This window comes from Oxyura jamaicensis, chromosome 10 (assembly GCF_011077185.1).
Source record: "Oxyura jamaicensis isolate SHBP4307 breed ruddy duck chromosome 10, BPBGC_Ojam_1.0, whole genome shotgun sequence".
Classification (NCBI taxonomy): domain Eukaryota; kingdom Metazoa; phylum Chordata; class Aves; order Anseriformes; family Anatidae; genus Oxyura; species Oxyura jamaicensis.
In genome coordinates, this window is record NC_048902.1 from 3,653,688 (window position 1) to 3,670,393 (window position 16,706).

The 16,706-nt window shown below is 39.5% G+C and overlaps 1 protein-coding gene across 7 annotated transcripts in view; it reads left to right on the forward strand.

Annotated features, from left to right (window-relative positions):
- The window catches only part of TCF12 (transcription factor 12), a 163,534-nt gene that overhangs the window by 88,824 nt on the left and 58,004 nt on the right, over positions 1 to 16,706 (forward strand). For all 7 annotated transcript variants that reach the window (XM_035336277.1, XM_035336279.1, XM_035336283.1 and 4 more), the window contains one exon: positions 937 to 1,001. In XM_035336277.1, coding sequence (XP_035192168.1) covers positions 937 to 1,001 — 65 coding nt within the window. The remainder of the gene's footprint in view (positions 1 to 936; positions 1,002 to 16,706) is intronic.

Here is a 16,706-nt window from a genome sequence, read left to right on the forward strand (position 1 = left end):
TTTGGAATAGATAGGTAGCATGGTTTATTATTGCTTACCTTTGGGTAAGACTCTGGGGGGGGGTTCTTAGGTTCAGTGTCATAATTGAGAGCCTTATATGCCGTTGGTATTTTCTGTTACGTGCGTATTTGATGACTGCCTGATTCCTGACATGACTGAGTGGAGAGTTTAAAAAAAACAAAAGTGAAGATCAGTAAACTTGTGAGCCCTGCTGGAGAACTTTGACACTGCAGCTTAATACACAGACATTTCAGTTTGGTGGCCCAACCAGCAGATACAGCACTAAGTAGTTTTTCCAATTTGGTAAACATATTCCTGATGTTTTATAATCCAGCAACATCTGAGGGCAGCTACAAATTGCATTTACATACGATGAGGTTGTTGAGGATTTAAGGGCTATGAGTATTGAGAGCTCAATGATTCAACCATGGTTTAAGTTTAGCATGTGTTTTTCATTCTGAATTTGGTTTTGTTCCTTTTTCTTGTAGCTGTGTACATTTTTACATTTTACTGCTTAGGATATTAATCACCGAAGATGATACTGGCTATGTGTTAGTTCTGTGGAGGAAGGAGAAATGTCTAAAAGCCTTTCAACCTTTGCTCATTGATACTGGAAGTCAAGTTGTAGTGAGCCTTTGGCCTTACTATTTCAACGTAGCGATGGGGTGTCTTACCAACACCAACAAAATGGCAGTAGTTCCTTCTTACTGATTGGCTGTGTAAGAAATGGAATCCAGTAAGCACGTAGTCTGCCACAGGAGTGCTCTTTGTGATAAGCACAGATCTAGAAGCCTGCTCGTATTCATGTAACTTAATTTGTGTAAAATTACAATGACGCTAGCAGATTTTCTAGAATATACATTTATACTGAATTGCATATGTGTATGAACAACCAACCTTAAAAAGATTCTAATTTCAAATGTCTCTCTTTTATAGGAAAAGCCTCAGATAGAGGTCCATTCCCACTGTATGGTAGAGATACGGGGTTACCAGGCTGTCAAGTAAGTATGGTGATGATTGAAAGCAAATGGGATAATTTCACTTAAAATTCAGATTACCAGACATAAGCAAGAACATGTTCCACAGATTGCGGAATGAATTTTCTGGGTTCTGTGTTGTCCAATTATCTTGTACATATATGCATACAGTTACAGGAGATTGTCTTGCTGTGAGAAAGTAGAACTGTTCTGTATCCATGAGAGTGAAATCCTGTTTTCAATAAGAGAGATTTTTGAAAGTGACAGTGGTGACAGTATTTTTAACAGCTGTTGCTCTCCTGATTCTTAACATCATGGTGTCAGAACATGGTGGTGGTAGAGATAATTCATCTCAAAGAGTAGAATTGGCACTGTGTCTTGTCACGATCAAGTCAGTAATGTGCTAATGCCATTAATTCAACAAATCTTTCTTGTTGAAACAAGGAATTGCTTATACAATAGATATAAGAATGAGACTTACTTTAATATAAATGCATTTGTAAATCTGAGGAGTTCTGGAGATGTTTCCAAATGTGTTGTCTGATGGAAGTGTTTAACAGGAGCCTCTCTTTTTTGGTGGTCTCTGTGACAGAGGCTCATCTGTAAGCTCTCTTTGGATACAGAGGAGTAACCTGCAAAGATTACCATTTTGCCAGGAGGAACAACAAATCAGTTGCGTAAGAGAGACTTGTTTTTTTGTTTTGTTTTTGTTTTGTTTTGTTTTGTTTTGTTTTTTTGCTTTTATTTCCCCAGGGGAGAGGGGGAATGTCATTAAGTTGACTTTTTTTTTTGAATAATTGTTCATGTTTCATTTTAATTTCAGTTTGTATTACTACTAATAATTTTCTGAACAAAAAGATTTTTCACCTGTGAATGATAAATCTACTAGACACTTTGATTTACACTTCCATTTCCATATCCATATTGAGAGTAATAGAAAGAGTTCCTATTTCAGTTGCACGGACCTGTGGGGAGCAGGCAAGGGGAGAGTCAGAAAACCGTGCTATTTCCTCTGCTGCCTGCTTCCGAGCAGGATACTTGGTGCAGTGCAGTGAGAGAGCAGATTTTGTGCTTGAACTGTGGGAATCACGAGGAAGATGTCACTACTGAGAATTATTTTCAAGCACCTTGGGGAGTGCATACAGAAGTTGATGTTCAGAATTAGTAGTTTGAAAATCTCTGCCTTGCCTTCATTTTTTTGTTGTTGTTGTTGGTTTGTTTTGATTTTAAATTTCACCTGAACAGATTACTGTGCATCTGTAGACTTTGAAGTATGAAATAGTTGAGCTTAGGCACATGTACCGGGCTCGTTGTCCCAGACTGCCAAGAAAAGGAGAATATAAGTGTATTTTAGACTCCACTGTCATCATGAATTTAACTGATTTGGGTGCTGTTGGCAATAAAATTATGCAGATAATGTTTTCTTCCTAAATTATTTTGACGTAGTGGAGGATTACAATCAGTTCTGTCTGGACAAGTTAGACCCTTGTCTGGTTGTTTTCCAGCACTTTATGAAGAGACAAGAGGAAGTTTGTCATGGGCTTGGAGTAGGAATAAGAACAGAATGTTCTGGAGGGATAGAGCTTACACACTGTCCACCAGGGATCAGTGCTCCTTCTGAGTCGTGGTTTTTTGTGTGTTGCTTCCAGCGCTTCCCCTTGTCTTACAGGCAACCACTCTTTCCTAAGCAAGAAGTGGCTTTCCAACATGCAATTTGCATTTTTGCTGCTAGTATAGACTCTGTCTTTTCTGACCGAAATGACTGGATGGCTTCGTTTTTCATCTTTTTGCTTCTCAAAAAACACAGTCACTGAATATAGTTCACTAGGGAGCTGTGCTACTCCTACCAGAGCTGGTGTGCATCTTTTAAGGAAAGCTGTTGGGCATTCAATTTTTAACAATTAAGCTATTCAATGTAATAACACTTGGTGGTTTTGATATGGTTTTTAAATTAAGAAAACTTTCTTCTGACTCTAAGTCATCAACTGATATTTTCAATAACATTCTTCTGGAAGATGGAACAGGATTTGAGTTTGCCATTTTGTTCTCAAGTCTCTCCCCTGATAGTTTGGGAAGTGTGAACGGGCAGCACCGTGTGGTAATGCAGGTCCTGACATAGCTTCCCCTATTGAGGAGTGATCATCCTCACAGCCTTTGTAGCTGTGACAAACCAAGACCCCTTTGCAGCCGTACGGGTCAGCTTTCAGTATCAAGAAGTCACAAAAAGCGGCGTAGCTCTTTCAGTTTGAGTTAGGGACAGTCCATTGTTGCCTATCTAGACAGTGCAATACTGTATTAATGTTATTAGCGTTGTTCAAATAACTCCAGATGTACTATTCTTAAATGTAATATTTTAAACTTGACATTAGTTTGGAAGTGAACTCATTTCCATGTTACTCCTTCATGAAGTTTGCGTTCTGTATTGCAATGGTTGTGTTAACTGTGAGTGTAATTTCTGTTGTTTAGTTTCTCATGGGGAAAGTGCTTTTATATCTCCTAATTGCCTATACCTAGCACCATTTGATATATATTTTTACATGTAGTTATTTCAATGTCAAAATCTTACGTGTCTTTGTTTTATTAACATCACTTTTATTTCTATTTATTACTTGGATATGCTCCCTGCTATTTCTGCTCCTGCAGTTTATTCTTAAACGTTCTTAATATATGGGAAAATGTTACTGCAGGTAAATGTTACTTGGTTTTGTATTTAGGATCATGGAAACGTAGGTGGAATTAACTTGCAATTAAATTTTAATAAAATTTAAGATTAGTTTAATTTGATCTTACCAGTCATATCTGGCTGCTTGAAATCATTTGCTAACTAGGAAGTGGTGGGATTTCTGTTTTATGTATGTATGTGTAATCTCATCAAGAAAGTTGATTGGTTTTTCAGTGTTTTGGTGGTCGGAGCTTAAGTTTGATCAGTTTTCAGTGTAGCTTAGAAATCTAAACAACCTAGGCACCTCCAGAAGTTCTAGTGTGAAATCAAATAGATAGAAATTGTTTTCATGAAACTTCCACTGCCGAATAACGGCGATGCTGTTGTAACAGTAGCGAGGGTGTGAATATGGCTAACTGAAAAATATTTTATCAGACAGGAAATACGTACCTGCCAAATATATTTCTGTCAGGTGTTTTAAACAAGTGAAAAAGAAACACCCCTGGGTAGCATTTTACACTGGACCCATTCATGCAAATAACACTGGAGTAAGGAGTTTTATTTGTCTTAAGCTATGTTTATGCGATTCAGTGTTTTTCATGGTTAATGGTGTATGTCTGTGTGTTACATTAAAACTTGTGCTTGTCTGGGCCTTTGCTGTCAGGTTCTGAATCCTCTTTCTTGTTTGGCTTCATTTGTGCCTTGCTGCAAACTCTCTCCTTCTGCCAGGTCATCCCTATGTCCTGCACCTTTCCAACTAGTACGACTTCTGTTTGGTTTCCTTCTCATGATTCACAGAGTATGTGCACATGGAACGGATGGGTAACATGATGAACTGAGACTTACAAAGACGTTGTTTGGATGAAGGTTAAAAATTTGTACTTGCACCAAGAATTGACAGCTTTTAGAAGAAATATAAGGCCATGTTTTGCTACCAGAATGAACTGTGTGCTATGTGACTTGACGCAACATCTATATCTGTGTTGGATTGGAGGCTGGAGGCTTGTTAGTGTTTTTTGTGTGTAATTCCACTGTTTCTGCTGGCTGTATAATTGAAGACTTGCGAAGGGCAGCCTTTAACAAATGTTAAACCGGTTATAGATTAACTTTTCAGAAAGCTTCTTTTATAAAGAGGGTTTTCTTTGCTATGTAGTTGTAATACTGAACACCGTAGCTTATGTAAAAGGAAGGAGATTAGGCCTTGAACGCATGACTCTGTGTACAGTATCATCCAAAAGTTATCCAGCTGTCCTTGCACTTTGACAGCTCTGATCTGTAAGGATGCCAAGAATCAGCGTAAAATTTTAAACGAAAATGATGTAAACGTGGAATACTCGTGTAACTGTTAGACTAACTTTTCTAATAGCTTTTGTGAAGACTGCAGTAAGAAACCATCCTCATGAGCCTGATGTCTCGAAGATCCCAGCCAAATTGGCAGCCAGACTCCTTTACCCCAGCAGTGGCTGGTCTTCTGTGCCTTACGGGTCTGTCTCTCGCCACTGACTGTAGAGGAGGTGTAAGGAGATGGGCATCACCAGGCTGAATGTAGTAAATTGTTTGTGACTTCCCCTTCATGTTCTATTTTAATTCTAAAAAATCATGCATAAAAAGTAGACAGTATGGATTTTTGGACGTGCAGAAATAACACATTTTCAATCCCTTTGTGGTAATTTCAAGTCCACGTAGTACCTAATGTGGGAGAAAATGGAATGCTGAATGTGGTAGATGAGTATGGTAGACGTTAGGAGCCCAGGAGGCAGCATTCACCTGTTTTTGTATGAAGCGTATCTTTTTCAGAGACAGATTTACACTAGTGTGTATATTTTATATGATGATAGGGCACTTTAAATGTTATAAAACTCATTTAGAAAACTTAATTGACAATAAACCTGTAAATTACGTGACTGCTAGAAGAAGTTGTGGATTATATTTGTCTTAAATACATTTAACTTAATATATGTAAAGTTATATACATAATACTGCATGAAATGTGTACTGCTCTACAGTGTATGAAATATATGCGACCATATATTTCAGGCAGTGTGGAAATACAGAGTACTATGTAAAGAGTATCTGAAGTATTCATGTTACGGTGTGTATTATATATGCATTTAATTCAGTAGTAGCGGATAGCTTTTTAACTCGTTTCTGGCTGTTACTATTACGAGTTTTGTGTCTATTGGTAATAAATATGGCTGCTTTAGAATCTTTGTTTTTGCATGAATAATAATTTTAAAAAGGAGAAAGCTGATCCATCAGTGTTTCCAGTAATATTGCTACACCATTTCCCCTTCAGTAGCCATCAGCTCTGCTATTTCTGTGAAGCTAATGCGAGGTGACTCATTTAGCAGCGTATTATTGCATCACTGGAACATGATGTAAGGCACATCAAGCACGATTAAATTAGCCTGAATTTTGCAGGATAACAGGAACTTTTTATGCACATTTACACCATAGTTAGTGTTCCTTATGGGAATATGTTTCAAGTAAACATAATAAGATTATTTCAGACAGCTTTTCAGGATTTCCCACTTTCTTTTTTATCAGGAGCAAAATATATGCTTCAATAGAATATTGAGAGATATAGTAGCCTTTGTGCATCTTTAGAGCGTGTTTTGTGTTTTATAAATGGACTTAAATATATGCTGTTACTTGAGTAGTACCTTGGAGAAGAAGTTAGCTTCTTGTATCATTGCAAGTTGACTTGAAACAAACTTAGCCATCTTTCACCTTTGCTATGATTCAACATAGAAACGTTCTCGTCATCTGGATACCACTCAGAGCTAATTTTATATATGCCTGACTCACTTGTGCTGAGAAGCATTACGGAATTTAATGTAGTATAGGGCTGAGCAATGGCAATTCATACTGTTGGCAGTTCTGGGGTTGTTTTGTTTTTACAAACATTCGCGACCTTTCTGTGTTCATTTAAGAAGAACTTTCTTCACATTGAATGAGACTTTAAGAGGTTTGCATCTTGTCTGCAAGTCTTAGCAATGTATTAAAGAACAGATACAGTTTTCCACGATTGGAAGTTTAGGGTATTTAACATCCTTCACACACCAAAAAGGTTGTTTTAGTTTCGTACCAAAAAAAAAAACAAACCACAATTATGATGATTCGTACCTAATACACTACAAGAACTTTGAAATAAACCAAAAAATGCTTTTAACACCTATTTTTGGACAATTTAACGGATCACTATAGCCAGAGTAATGTTTGCAAGTATATGTTACTTTGCATTTGCATAAAAAGCAATTTGCCTCTTTCAAATTTAAAGAGTTTAAAGCCATTTGAGCAGAATACATGCCTAAAGAGGGATACAAGCAAGGGTAACACAGACATTGTATTACTATAGTAGTGTCTCACAGGACACTCCAGCAGCTATCTTGCATGAAGAGGAAGTGTTACAAAAGTTGAGCAACTCCAGAAAGTAACATGACGCTCAAGGCAAAATTAATGTAGAGAGGAATTTCAACCACAACAAAAACGAGAAAACTTAAAGAATAAAAGACCATCTGAGAATGCGATGTTCTCGCGTTTGTTCCGCATCACCTCTGATTGCCTTTGGTACGTGAGTATTTAATTTTAAATCCCTGGATGATGTAAGCTGTTGTATTATTATTATTTAAAAATTAAAAAATCTAGTTAATGGGAAGAAGTACCATTGAGCCAAGCTGTGCATAAGTCACAAACTGGAGGGCCCGTGTGATGTAAATTGTGACTGTGGAAGTAAGTTGTGTACTGAAAGCTTTCCAGCATTGCTTAGTTCTTGTGATGGGAAGTGTCAGTTGTCTGGAGAGAACATAAGAGCTCTCTCCTAACGTGTGTAGGCAAAAAAGCCAGTTTGTGTTACTGGTGAAGTGGTGAGCAATATGCAAGCAGGAGGGAAAGCAAGTATCCGTAGGAGGATGTCGATGCCAACTTGCTGCTTAAAGAAAATGAATAGAATTGTGACTAGCGCAAACTGAGACGTATTTTTAATATATTCACGAAGTTCGTAATTATAAGACATGTATATAGTAAAATGCAGATGATTTAACTTCTTTAGTAAAGCATCAGGTAGCATGGAACATCTGGAAGAACAAGACAAAAATGTATTAGAAGTTCAGAGTGAATATATGTGAGTCAAAATCAGCTTTACTGACAAAAATGGAAGAACGAACTTTATGAAAAATGAAATTTGCAATACACATTGTGCAAGAATAAAACCTGGAACGAGCAAGAGTGAAAGAAATGAGTGGTTGTGACTACTGGGATAGAATAGCATTTCAGTGGTATCTGATGGCTGAGATGTTACTTAAAATCTGTGAGTCAAGGAAGAAAAATGTGTTTGGAGCAAATCAGTTTAAAATGTCTGTTCTTTGCATGTGTATGAAGGTCTCCAAACAAATCTTTCTCCACCTGCAGGTGTAGCTCTCAAATAGCAGTGTGACTGTCTCTTTGCAATTGCTTCTGCATTTGGTTTGCCAGGTTTCTAACAATTCATTACCCTAACCCAAGGGCTGATGTACCAGGCCGCTAACACGCTTCACCTTGGCGTTATATGCTACGGAAGACTGAACGCTGGCTGTCTTGTTAGAAGATGAGAAGTAATGGACAAGTGTGCAGAACAAATAGGTTAGGTGTATCTTCAGCGTCCTACTGAGCGCTTCTTAGTTTCTTCTTGGTAACCTGATGTGTGTCTGAAGTTCGCACGTGCAAGCACTGCGCGCTCTTCTCGTGCACACTAGCAGAGTTTCAGGAGCGTTCATTTCTTTCTGCAGGAACTCTGTTCACATCCGGAAACTTTTGTTTTTATTGCTCGTCTGTAACACTTCTGTCCCTCTTCAGCTTCCTTGAGAGAAGTAATCAGATGGTTACTCTGTGTTGAGGCTGCACCATCTGCTCCTATGGCACTGTAGTGTTACTGAAAAGATTTCTATGTATATGTGTGTGTGTGAACTAAATTAAAGGGTTTAAATTAATATGAATTTAAATAACTGTCTCAGGAATAAGAAAACTAGGCATATTTAGACCACACCTAGGCAGCAGAATGTAAAGGAAAATAATATTCTAGGAAAAGGGATGCTAGAATATGCATAATCCTCTCTGAAGACTGTTAAGCACACTGTGTGTATCAGATCCCTTCTGGTTTTTGCTGTTTGTTTGTTTTTTCTTCCAAATTTTGAAATAACTACTGGTAGAATGAGTTACTAGTTGTTTTTATTAGATATTGAAAAAATATATAGAATATACATATCAGTGTATTTGTAATAAGAAAATATGCACACCTTAAGCTAATGAGAAAGCAGAGGTGCTGCAGAGGGGCTACCATTTCATAATTAAATCAGAATTTAGTGCTAATGAAAGATGTCAAGTTGCATCAGCTATGTATACAAATGGTTTTACTTTTTTTTTAAATCAACATATCTGTTAAACAGCCATACGAAAGCTTTTCCTACTTGCTCTTGGCAGTGTGAAGTTGCTATAGATGGATCTTCCTGAGAGGCAGAGACGTACGTGATGGACCTTTCTTATTTGTGGGGCCTTACGAGACGACAAGGAGTAGTGCTAGTTACTTCTTACCTCACATAGATTAAGGAACAGTTTAGAAACCATAATGTCTGTTTAAATCCAAGTAATACAGAGTTAGGGAAGCATTGAAAAAAAAAAGTGTTGTGTTTTTTTTTTTTTTTTAACACCAAAATAATTTTAAAGCTGACAAACTGATTTTGATTTGTAAATTTTCTCCTTTTAATCTCTTCCTCTCTGACACCTTTGCTATCAAGTGCCTCCCCAAAACAGATTTTTACAGCTGAGCTCTCAGTTTCCTAGAAACGTGGCTTCTGGAGGAAAGGCAGGCACAGTGAAGCAGCAGCTCTGGGTTCTGCTAGCTGATGCTGACTTGAAAGGATGTGAGAGGGGATATATATGTTTAAGGGCAGGTAGGATGTCCAAGTGTGAGTTTAATTTTGCTCCATTTTACTTCTCAAGTAAAATCAAGTGATATTAATTTTCTCTTGATTATGATTTATTAGAACTGCTACTGGGAAAATATCTCCTGCCTCTCAGCAGGCAGGGAGCTTGCTTGTAGGCAGAACCTAAAAAATGTACTGGACACAAATGTAATTTCTTTTTCCAGAGCTAGAGGTGACCACCTGAAGTTAATCAGGGAAGACATCCCCTCGAAGGAAGTGGGTAGCAGGTGTTGGGAATCAGTTATAGGTGGGGGGGATGCTATTTATAAAAAGGGAACCGTTCGGGGAGGAATCATTTTGAATGTTTTAAAGCAGACACTGTTACTTGTGTTACTAGTGTGTCTCACGCTATTGATGATTGGCAAATTTTCTTCCTTTTAATTTTTGATAGTTTGGTTATGTTTGAGGTAATTAATATCCTATACATCAATATATGTAATATTTTATATGTTGCTGCATAAGGAAGAAAGAAGCATCCAGTTAGGTCCGTATATGTATTTTTTGTCAAATGGTATTTGCCTTTGGCTTGTTTTACTGCCAAAGTGGGTGCTTCTCAGTTATGTGTGTATGGTATAACTGCAGGATTGGGAAAAGATGAGCTCACTTGTCTTCTCCCAGCCATTCCTCGAGTTAATGAGCTGGAGTGCCCTTTGGATTTTCTTGCAGCGTTTATTCTTTCTGTCTAACCTCTTGAGCCCCTATTTACTTTTCCTTTCTTTCTTCAGAGAGCAAGTCCCATCTCCAACTCTTTATCTGCACAGCTTACTGCTCTCAAGACGAACACAGGCCCTGAAAGGAACTGGGAAGGGGAGTTCAGAATAGCGTAAGCAATGCGTGACTTAGCATTTGCTGCCTGGCATGGGCTAGCAAAGACTGGAGCTTGAGCAGACCGGCAGTCAGCGGATGGAAAGAAGACAAACAGATTTGCCATTTTGATTCCACTTCCATGGAACTAAGGCGTCCATCTCGCATTGGGTTCAGATGCGTTGCGGAGTGTTTTTCAGGGTGATAGTGCTCCTAGTGCCACGGGTTTCTAAATAGCAGGGAGAGAAGGACAACATTCATTAAGGAGTGGGGGTGAGGGCAGGACTGTAGCCTAAGAAACCCCCTATTCACGGGGTTTGACTGTCCATTTGGTAACCCCTGGCTGCTGTAGGGATTCCCTTTGGCTTGACCATATGTGAAAACATACGGGTCTTGCATGTTAAGTCCTAACGGTTATCTGGTTGCTGTGTTGACAATAGTTTCTGAGCCGTTGCTGTTTTACACATTTTCTGACTTTCTGGTGTCTGAGACGTTTTTCTCTTGTTTGTGTGGGAGAGGAGCTAACACAGCTTCCACACCATATATATGAAACTACACTAATCGTATAAAATCTTTTATAATAATTTTGCTGAAGATGCAGGGGGAGAAGCAGATGCAAGGATACTTTGAGCTTTATAGTATCCTTTTTAGTTTGGTTTCTGTAAATAAGATTGAGCATACAAGCTTTTATTATAATATTGATTTCTCATGCTTGTATGTTGTAATCATAGAAAAAGGCAAGAAGGCTGGTACCAAAAAATAAATAAATAAAATTAAAGAATAGATGAATAAACCCTCAGCTGCTGCTTTTCTGACATTTTGCAGTTCTCCACAAACCTTCTGCTTCTGTATAATCACAGTAAGGAAGCTGTTCAAATTACTGTTTTCATAATGTAGCGAAGACATTCAAAGGCAAAGGGAGGGGAGCCTGACCTGTAATCACAATGCTTAGTAATGCCTTCCTAGAATTCAGTGAGCAACACAGAAATACCTTGCCCCGGGGAATGAGCAAAGACAAGCTGAGCCAGCGTAACCTCAGGGACTGGACATCAACATCAGCAGGGTGCTGCTTTTACAAGTGGAAGACAGAATCGGTAGCCTTGCCAATATGTGGCGGTAGTGCGGGGAAACCGCTGTCACATAAGGGGGGAAAAAAGGTCTTCATTCTACATCGTCGTATTAATTGGGTGCGGAAAAAGCACACAGCGTTTCCGTCCCTTCACATTTGATCTTTACCTCTCCCACTGCCTAAAAAAAAGGAGTTGGAATCGTATGTAACTTCCTCCAGTGATGCCATCTTCTCCCTCCCTGTCCGTGTGCTCAGTCTCGGTAACACTACATACAACCAGAATTTGCCGTGGTAGCAGATTTTGCTTAGGCATACGCACAGAATAAGCAGCTCCTGATGATCCAGAAAACCTTTATTGATATATTGTTGCAATATATCAACAAGCAATGTATTGATACCTTGATATTTTCAGTGTTAATGTTAATTAGGAAGACAGTTAAACTAAATGTCTGTTATTTTGTTTACGATGTTGCATCACTTGGGTGTTTAGTACCCTAGGTAGCTGTTTTTTACTCCAGCGAGCTAGATTAGCCTGATTACACTGGCAGGATGCAGTTGATGGATGACTGTCATTATCTTCTCAAACCTGCATGATACTTTAGGTATAGGAGGTGATAATTAAATTTTCAAGAGACTGCATTAAGATTATAAGATCTGAATATTTTTTTAAAATGAGAAATATGTTTGCAATTATCGACATGTTGTTAGAGAATCCTCTCCTGAGATGTTTTATTTACAACCCCTGATTTCCTTCAAATTGATCAAGAAAAAATGCCTAAGTTATCATATAACACTTTAGACAATTTTTTCTTAATTCTGATATGTTGCTACTCCTGAAGCAGACCAAAAATGTATCTGATCAAATCAATTGGTAATGGCTTGAAGAGGTACAGGTTAGCACAATATATTTAATGAAACCTTGTTTGAGACAAAACACTAGAGAGGATCATAATTAATGCCTCATTTTCTGCCAGTTGCTATTGATTACTCATTCAGGGTCCCTTTGTTCTCAAAATGGTAACACTGTATTTCACATTACTATTTGATGATATTCTCAGGATGAGATTCTTTAGTAACATGCTGATAATTGCAAACATATCTTGAGAATTTAAATTTAAAATGAATTTACAGCATATGTCAGTTTTTTTTTCCCAAGTTCAGCTCTATCTTGAAGTGCATATTCATTACAGTTGCCAAAGATTGCAGAGTTGAGTGAAGTGCAATTCAACATTTTGTATCTTGGTGATATTTATGGCTTAAACTGGATGACGTGAAACTTGGATGAATGGTCTTTCTGCAGCCCGAACCTCTGTACTGTACCAGTATTTCAGAGACAATTATTTCAGTGTTTTACTTTCGTGCTAGCTTTTCCTTTGGCGTCGCAGTAACCACACGCACAGCTTAGCGGGGGACCTTGTAAGTTTAGCAGAGTTTGACTTCTCCATTTTGCTGCGTTCTTTGAAACCAGTCCATGCAATTTGTCAGATCTATCCCTAAGACAAGACATCTAAAATACCGAGACACGTTATCTACGTTCGTTAAGTCTTCACCCAAATGGCTTGCTGAATAAAAGCAACAGAACGTGAAACTTCTGCGGTGCCAGTGCAGGACTTCACGTGTATAGGAAGGCAAGGGGTGCACTTGCTGCCCGCTCTGCGTGATTCTGGGAAGTGCAGAGCGAGCTTCTCTACAAGCGTGTCACAGTGTCTCTCTTCCACAGAATGGTCTAGTTGCCTTCTGCAGGCTAGTCAAGAAATGGGGGGATTGGGTTGAGATGAGAGCTGCTGTGTTACCTGGCTGTAATGAAGTAATGTGTCTAAGCCCCGTTGTTACCTACACACCTGGGTTAACTAAGTACCTCGGTTGTGTGCCCCCCTTAAATAGGGGCAGCCTGACTACTGGGACCGATTGCACAAACTTGTTGAAAAGGAAGCTAATTCCAAACGGTAGGAAAAAGCTAACTAGTTGGCAGCTCTTTGGGGGCGCAGGGGAAGGAGGAGGTGTCAAGACCTAAGCTTGTTTGTAAGTTGCAACTCTTAGTTCACTTCCACAGCAGAGGGCATGTTTACGCCAGCACAGTCCCTGTCATATCTGGTTACACAGAATAGTCGAATGCTTTTATTCTGAACCATATTATTCTTTTGATAGAAAATAAGAACGTAAAGGCATGCAGTTGTATTTGGATTGCACTAGTGCATAATTTGGCTATAGCTACATTAATAAAGTATTCCCTAATGTGCTTGCCTTTAAAAAATAAGATGAGCAAGATTTAGACTAGCAGAAGTGCTGATGGTGTGAGGGAATCACAAGGCCCACTGCCTAGAACACCCCGGTTTTTTGAAATGGTAAAGCCTTCCATACGGTAGTGAAGCCTATGGAGAGGGCTCGTGAAAAACGCTCATGTAGTTTGCTTTCATGTATCGGGGCTTTCCTATATGCATATAAACCAAGCGTTTGAGAGCTTCAAGGAATATTGTGTAAGGACATGTCCACATTTGTTTTTATATATAGAAGTAAGAAAATCAAAACTGTTTACCAACGTGAATTCTGCTGGCTGGCGTCCTGGAAGTTCATTGTAGGCAGAGGGGCATTTTGGCATCAGGTTGTGTCGCTGGGATCCTAGCGGTCAGAAGAGTTAGGCTAGGTAAAAGAAAACTTCCAAAGTTGTCAAACTTCCTTTTATTCTGAATTTCTTTGAGAGAATGAATTTATAATAATTAATTAATTAAAATAACTTGAGCAAGGAGCATGCTCTTTTTTGTACTCCAGCCATACAGTTTTGACGTATCTTGTTAGTCTGAATGGAAGCTAACTTTGCATACAGGCAAGGGCCGCTGCAACACAGTATTTCTTGTTTTCTGTGACAAGGCGCATAAATACACACGGACAGAGCCGTGGTGCCCCACCACCATATGAAGGTAGGATTCTTCTTCCAGCACCTCACCGTTGCAGCGTTTGCATACGTGACTTCCCTGCAGTTAATTTTTCTGAGACTACTTTTCAGGAGAGGCACCCCTTCAAAGCATTTGTCTAGGTACTGGCCCCTGTGGTTTTTGTTTGTTTAAAAAAAAAAAAAAAAAAAGGCCTTTTACGTTTGGACTCAGGTCATGCCATTTCCCCTGAGGCCGTCGAAACTGTTTCTTGTTATTTTGCTGCAAGAGATGAACTTGAAAAGTAAAGCAGTCATGTTTGCCTCTTTTCTCTGTTCCAGCCTCTTTAGAATTAGGATCGTTGTGTTCGTAGTTATTGTAATAAAAGCCTTTTGTAGTTTTTTCTTTGGATTGGTTATTGAACACACATTCCCTAGGGAGAAACGCTGCTTTAAATAAGTTCCTTTCTATTTTGAAGTTGGCAACGTCTTATAAAATCTGAAGGGGCTTTTTATTTTTTTAGGAGTGATGCCCGTTTGTTTATAATAGGAATCCAAACAGGACTGGGCAGTGTTCAGAATAACCAGTCATTGATTATTCTTCAGTAATTGGATCCGTGCTTGGCAGATGAGGTTCGGCAGAGTGAGCGCGTTCTCTGTGGGGATCGTCGCAGCCTCCGTGCGTAAGCCATCCGCCTCTGCGCAGGGACCCCAGGCAGTTAGGCAGAAGAAGCCCGGTGCTGATAATACAAAGCTTTTCTGCTATCCTCAGTGGTATTTTGTATTCCTTTCTTTATCAGATGCCCTTAGGAAAGGATCAGTCCTAATCAATATTGCTTCTCAATTGGTTCAGACAGGCAGAAAAATCAATAAGATGAGCTAATGACATCTATTTTTATTTTATTCGGGAAGACTGAGGAATAATTACGAAATTTTAAACAGATGCCTCATTTGATGGCGGGAATGGCAGACAAAGGTTACGCTTTTCTTGCGTGGTGTTTTTGTTTGTGAAATTGGTTTGGCCTTTTTTGGTTGGTTGGGGCTTTTGTTCTTTTTTGTCTTCCCAGAGGGAGAGGGGGGATAAAAATTCTCAGTGAGACAGGATATAGGCCAGGGTTGCACAGTTTGGGATGTAGTGGATATGTATGTTATCTACGCACTTATTTCATGTTCATAGTAGCTGCGTTTCTTTGAAATTCGGGTTCCAATGGAAATGTGAAAATGTCAAGAACTGGAATGCACAGAACAAAAGCAAGGGTGGCAAATGGTACGAGGTGAAGGCTGGAGGTTAAGTTAGGAAACGGCACAGATACGGGTCTTTTGGAATGGCTTGGTAGAAGTGAATTGAAGACTCTTTACTGTTTTTTGTTGTGTCCAACCCTGTCCTTGCCGGCCCCTTGTGAACATAGGAACTAAACCCTCCTTCTTCCTTTTTGGAGGTCTCTGTATGGATCCCGTTGTATTTCCAAAGTGCTGGGAAGATGCTGGAAGGGAGCGGGGAGCGTTGTCTTCAGTGCGAGTGGGCTGTAGTCCCTAATCGTGTTTGACAGCTGCTCTGAGCAAGCAGGGGCTGGGCGAGGTGACCTCCAGAGGTCCCTTCCAGCCTCAGCTTTTCTGTGGTGCTGTCAGTGGGGCCTTCTTTCTGCAACATGAAATAACTATCACAGCACTTCTTCCCCAAGGGCCGTGCCAAGAAGCTTTCCTTCAGTCCTGGATATTCCTGGGCTGAAGGTCAAGCTTTACTTTTTGGTTAATTCTTAGGATAAGAACAGAATTAGTTTCATATTTTCTTTTAGACGGTGTTGGTTTGAAAGCAATGCTTTCCCAAGATAAAGGTTTCCTATTTAGGCCTTAATACGAAAGGTGAGGAGAATCGGAAGCAGTGGCGTCCGCTCACGTTCCAGAGAGCTGCTGCAGCCCTAGAAAGCCGCGGAGCTGAAGCAGCTGATGCCGTTACCCAGGCTGTAGATGTGCCTGTTCGATGGCCTGGGGAGCCTGCTGTGCGCATCGACTTGGCCAAGAGTGCTTTGAGAGGAGGAGGAAAGTTGGCTTGGGAGCCGCTAGTGGGGCTGAAAGGAGGTGACACTTCAGGCTTATTTTGGTGTAAATGTTAATCCAGCCAGAAGTTTGTCTTGCATCATCTAGTAATTGAAACGTTAGCACAGTTTGAATGCCGGCAAACACAGTTGTAATACTGCCATCCAACAGCCACATGTTTCCCCTCGCCCACAATATGAGGACTGGACTGCATGGTGACCTAGCATGAAGAGATGAGAACCAAATTACTTGGATCTGAAGACTGCTGGTTCCATGGTGACCGTCTGATTTTTCTAAATACATAAAAAGCAAAGTAAAGAGCCTTGAG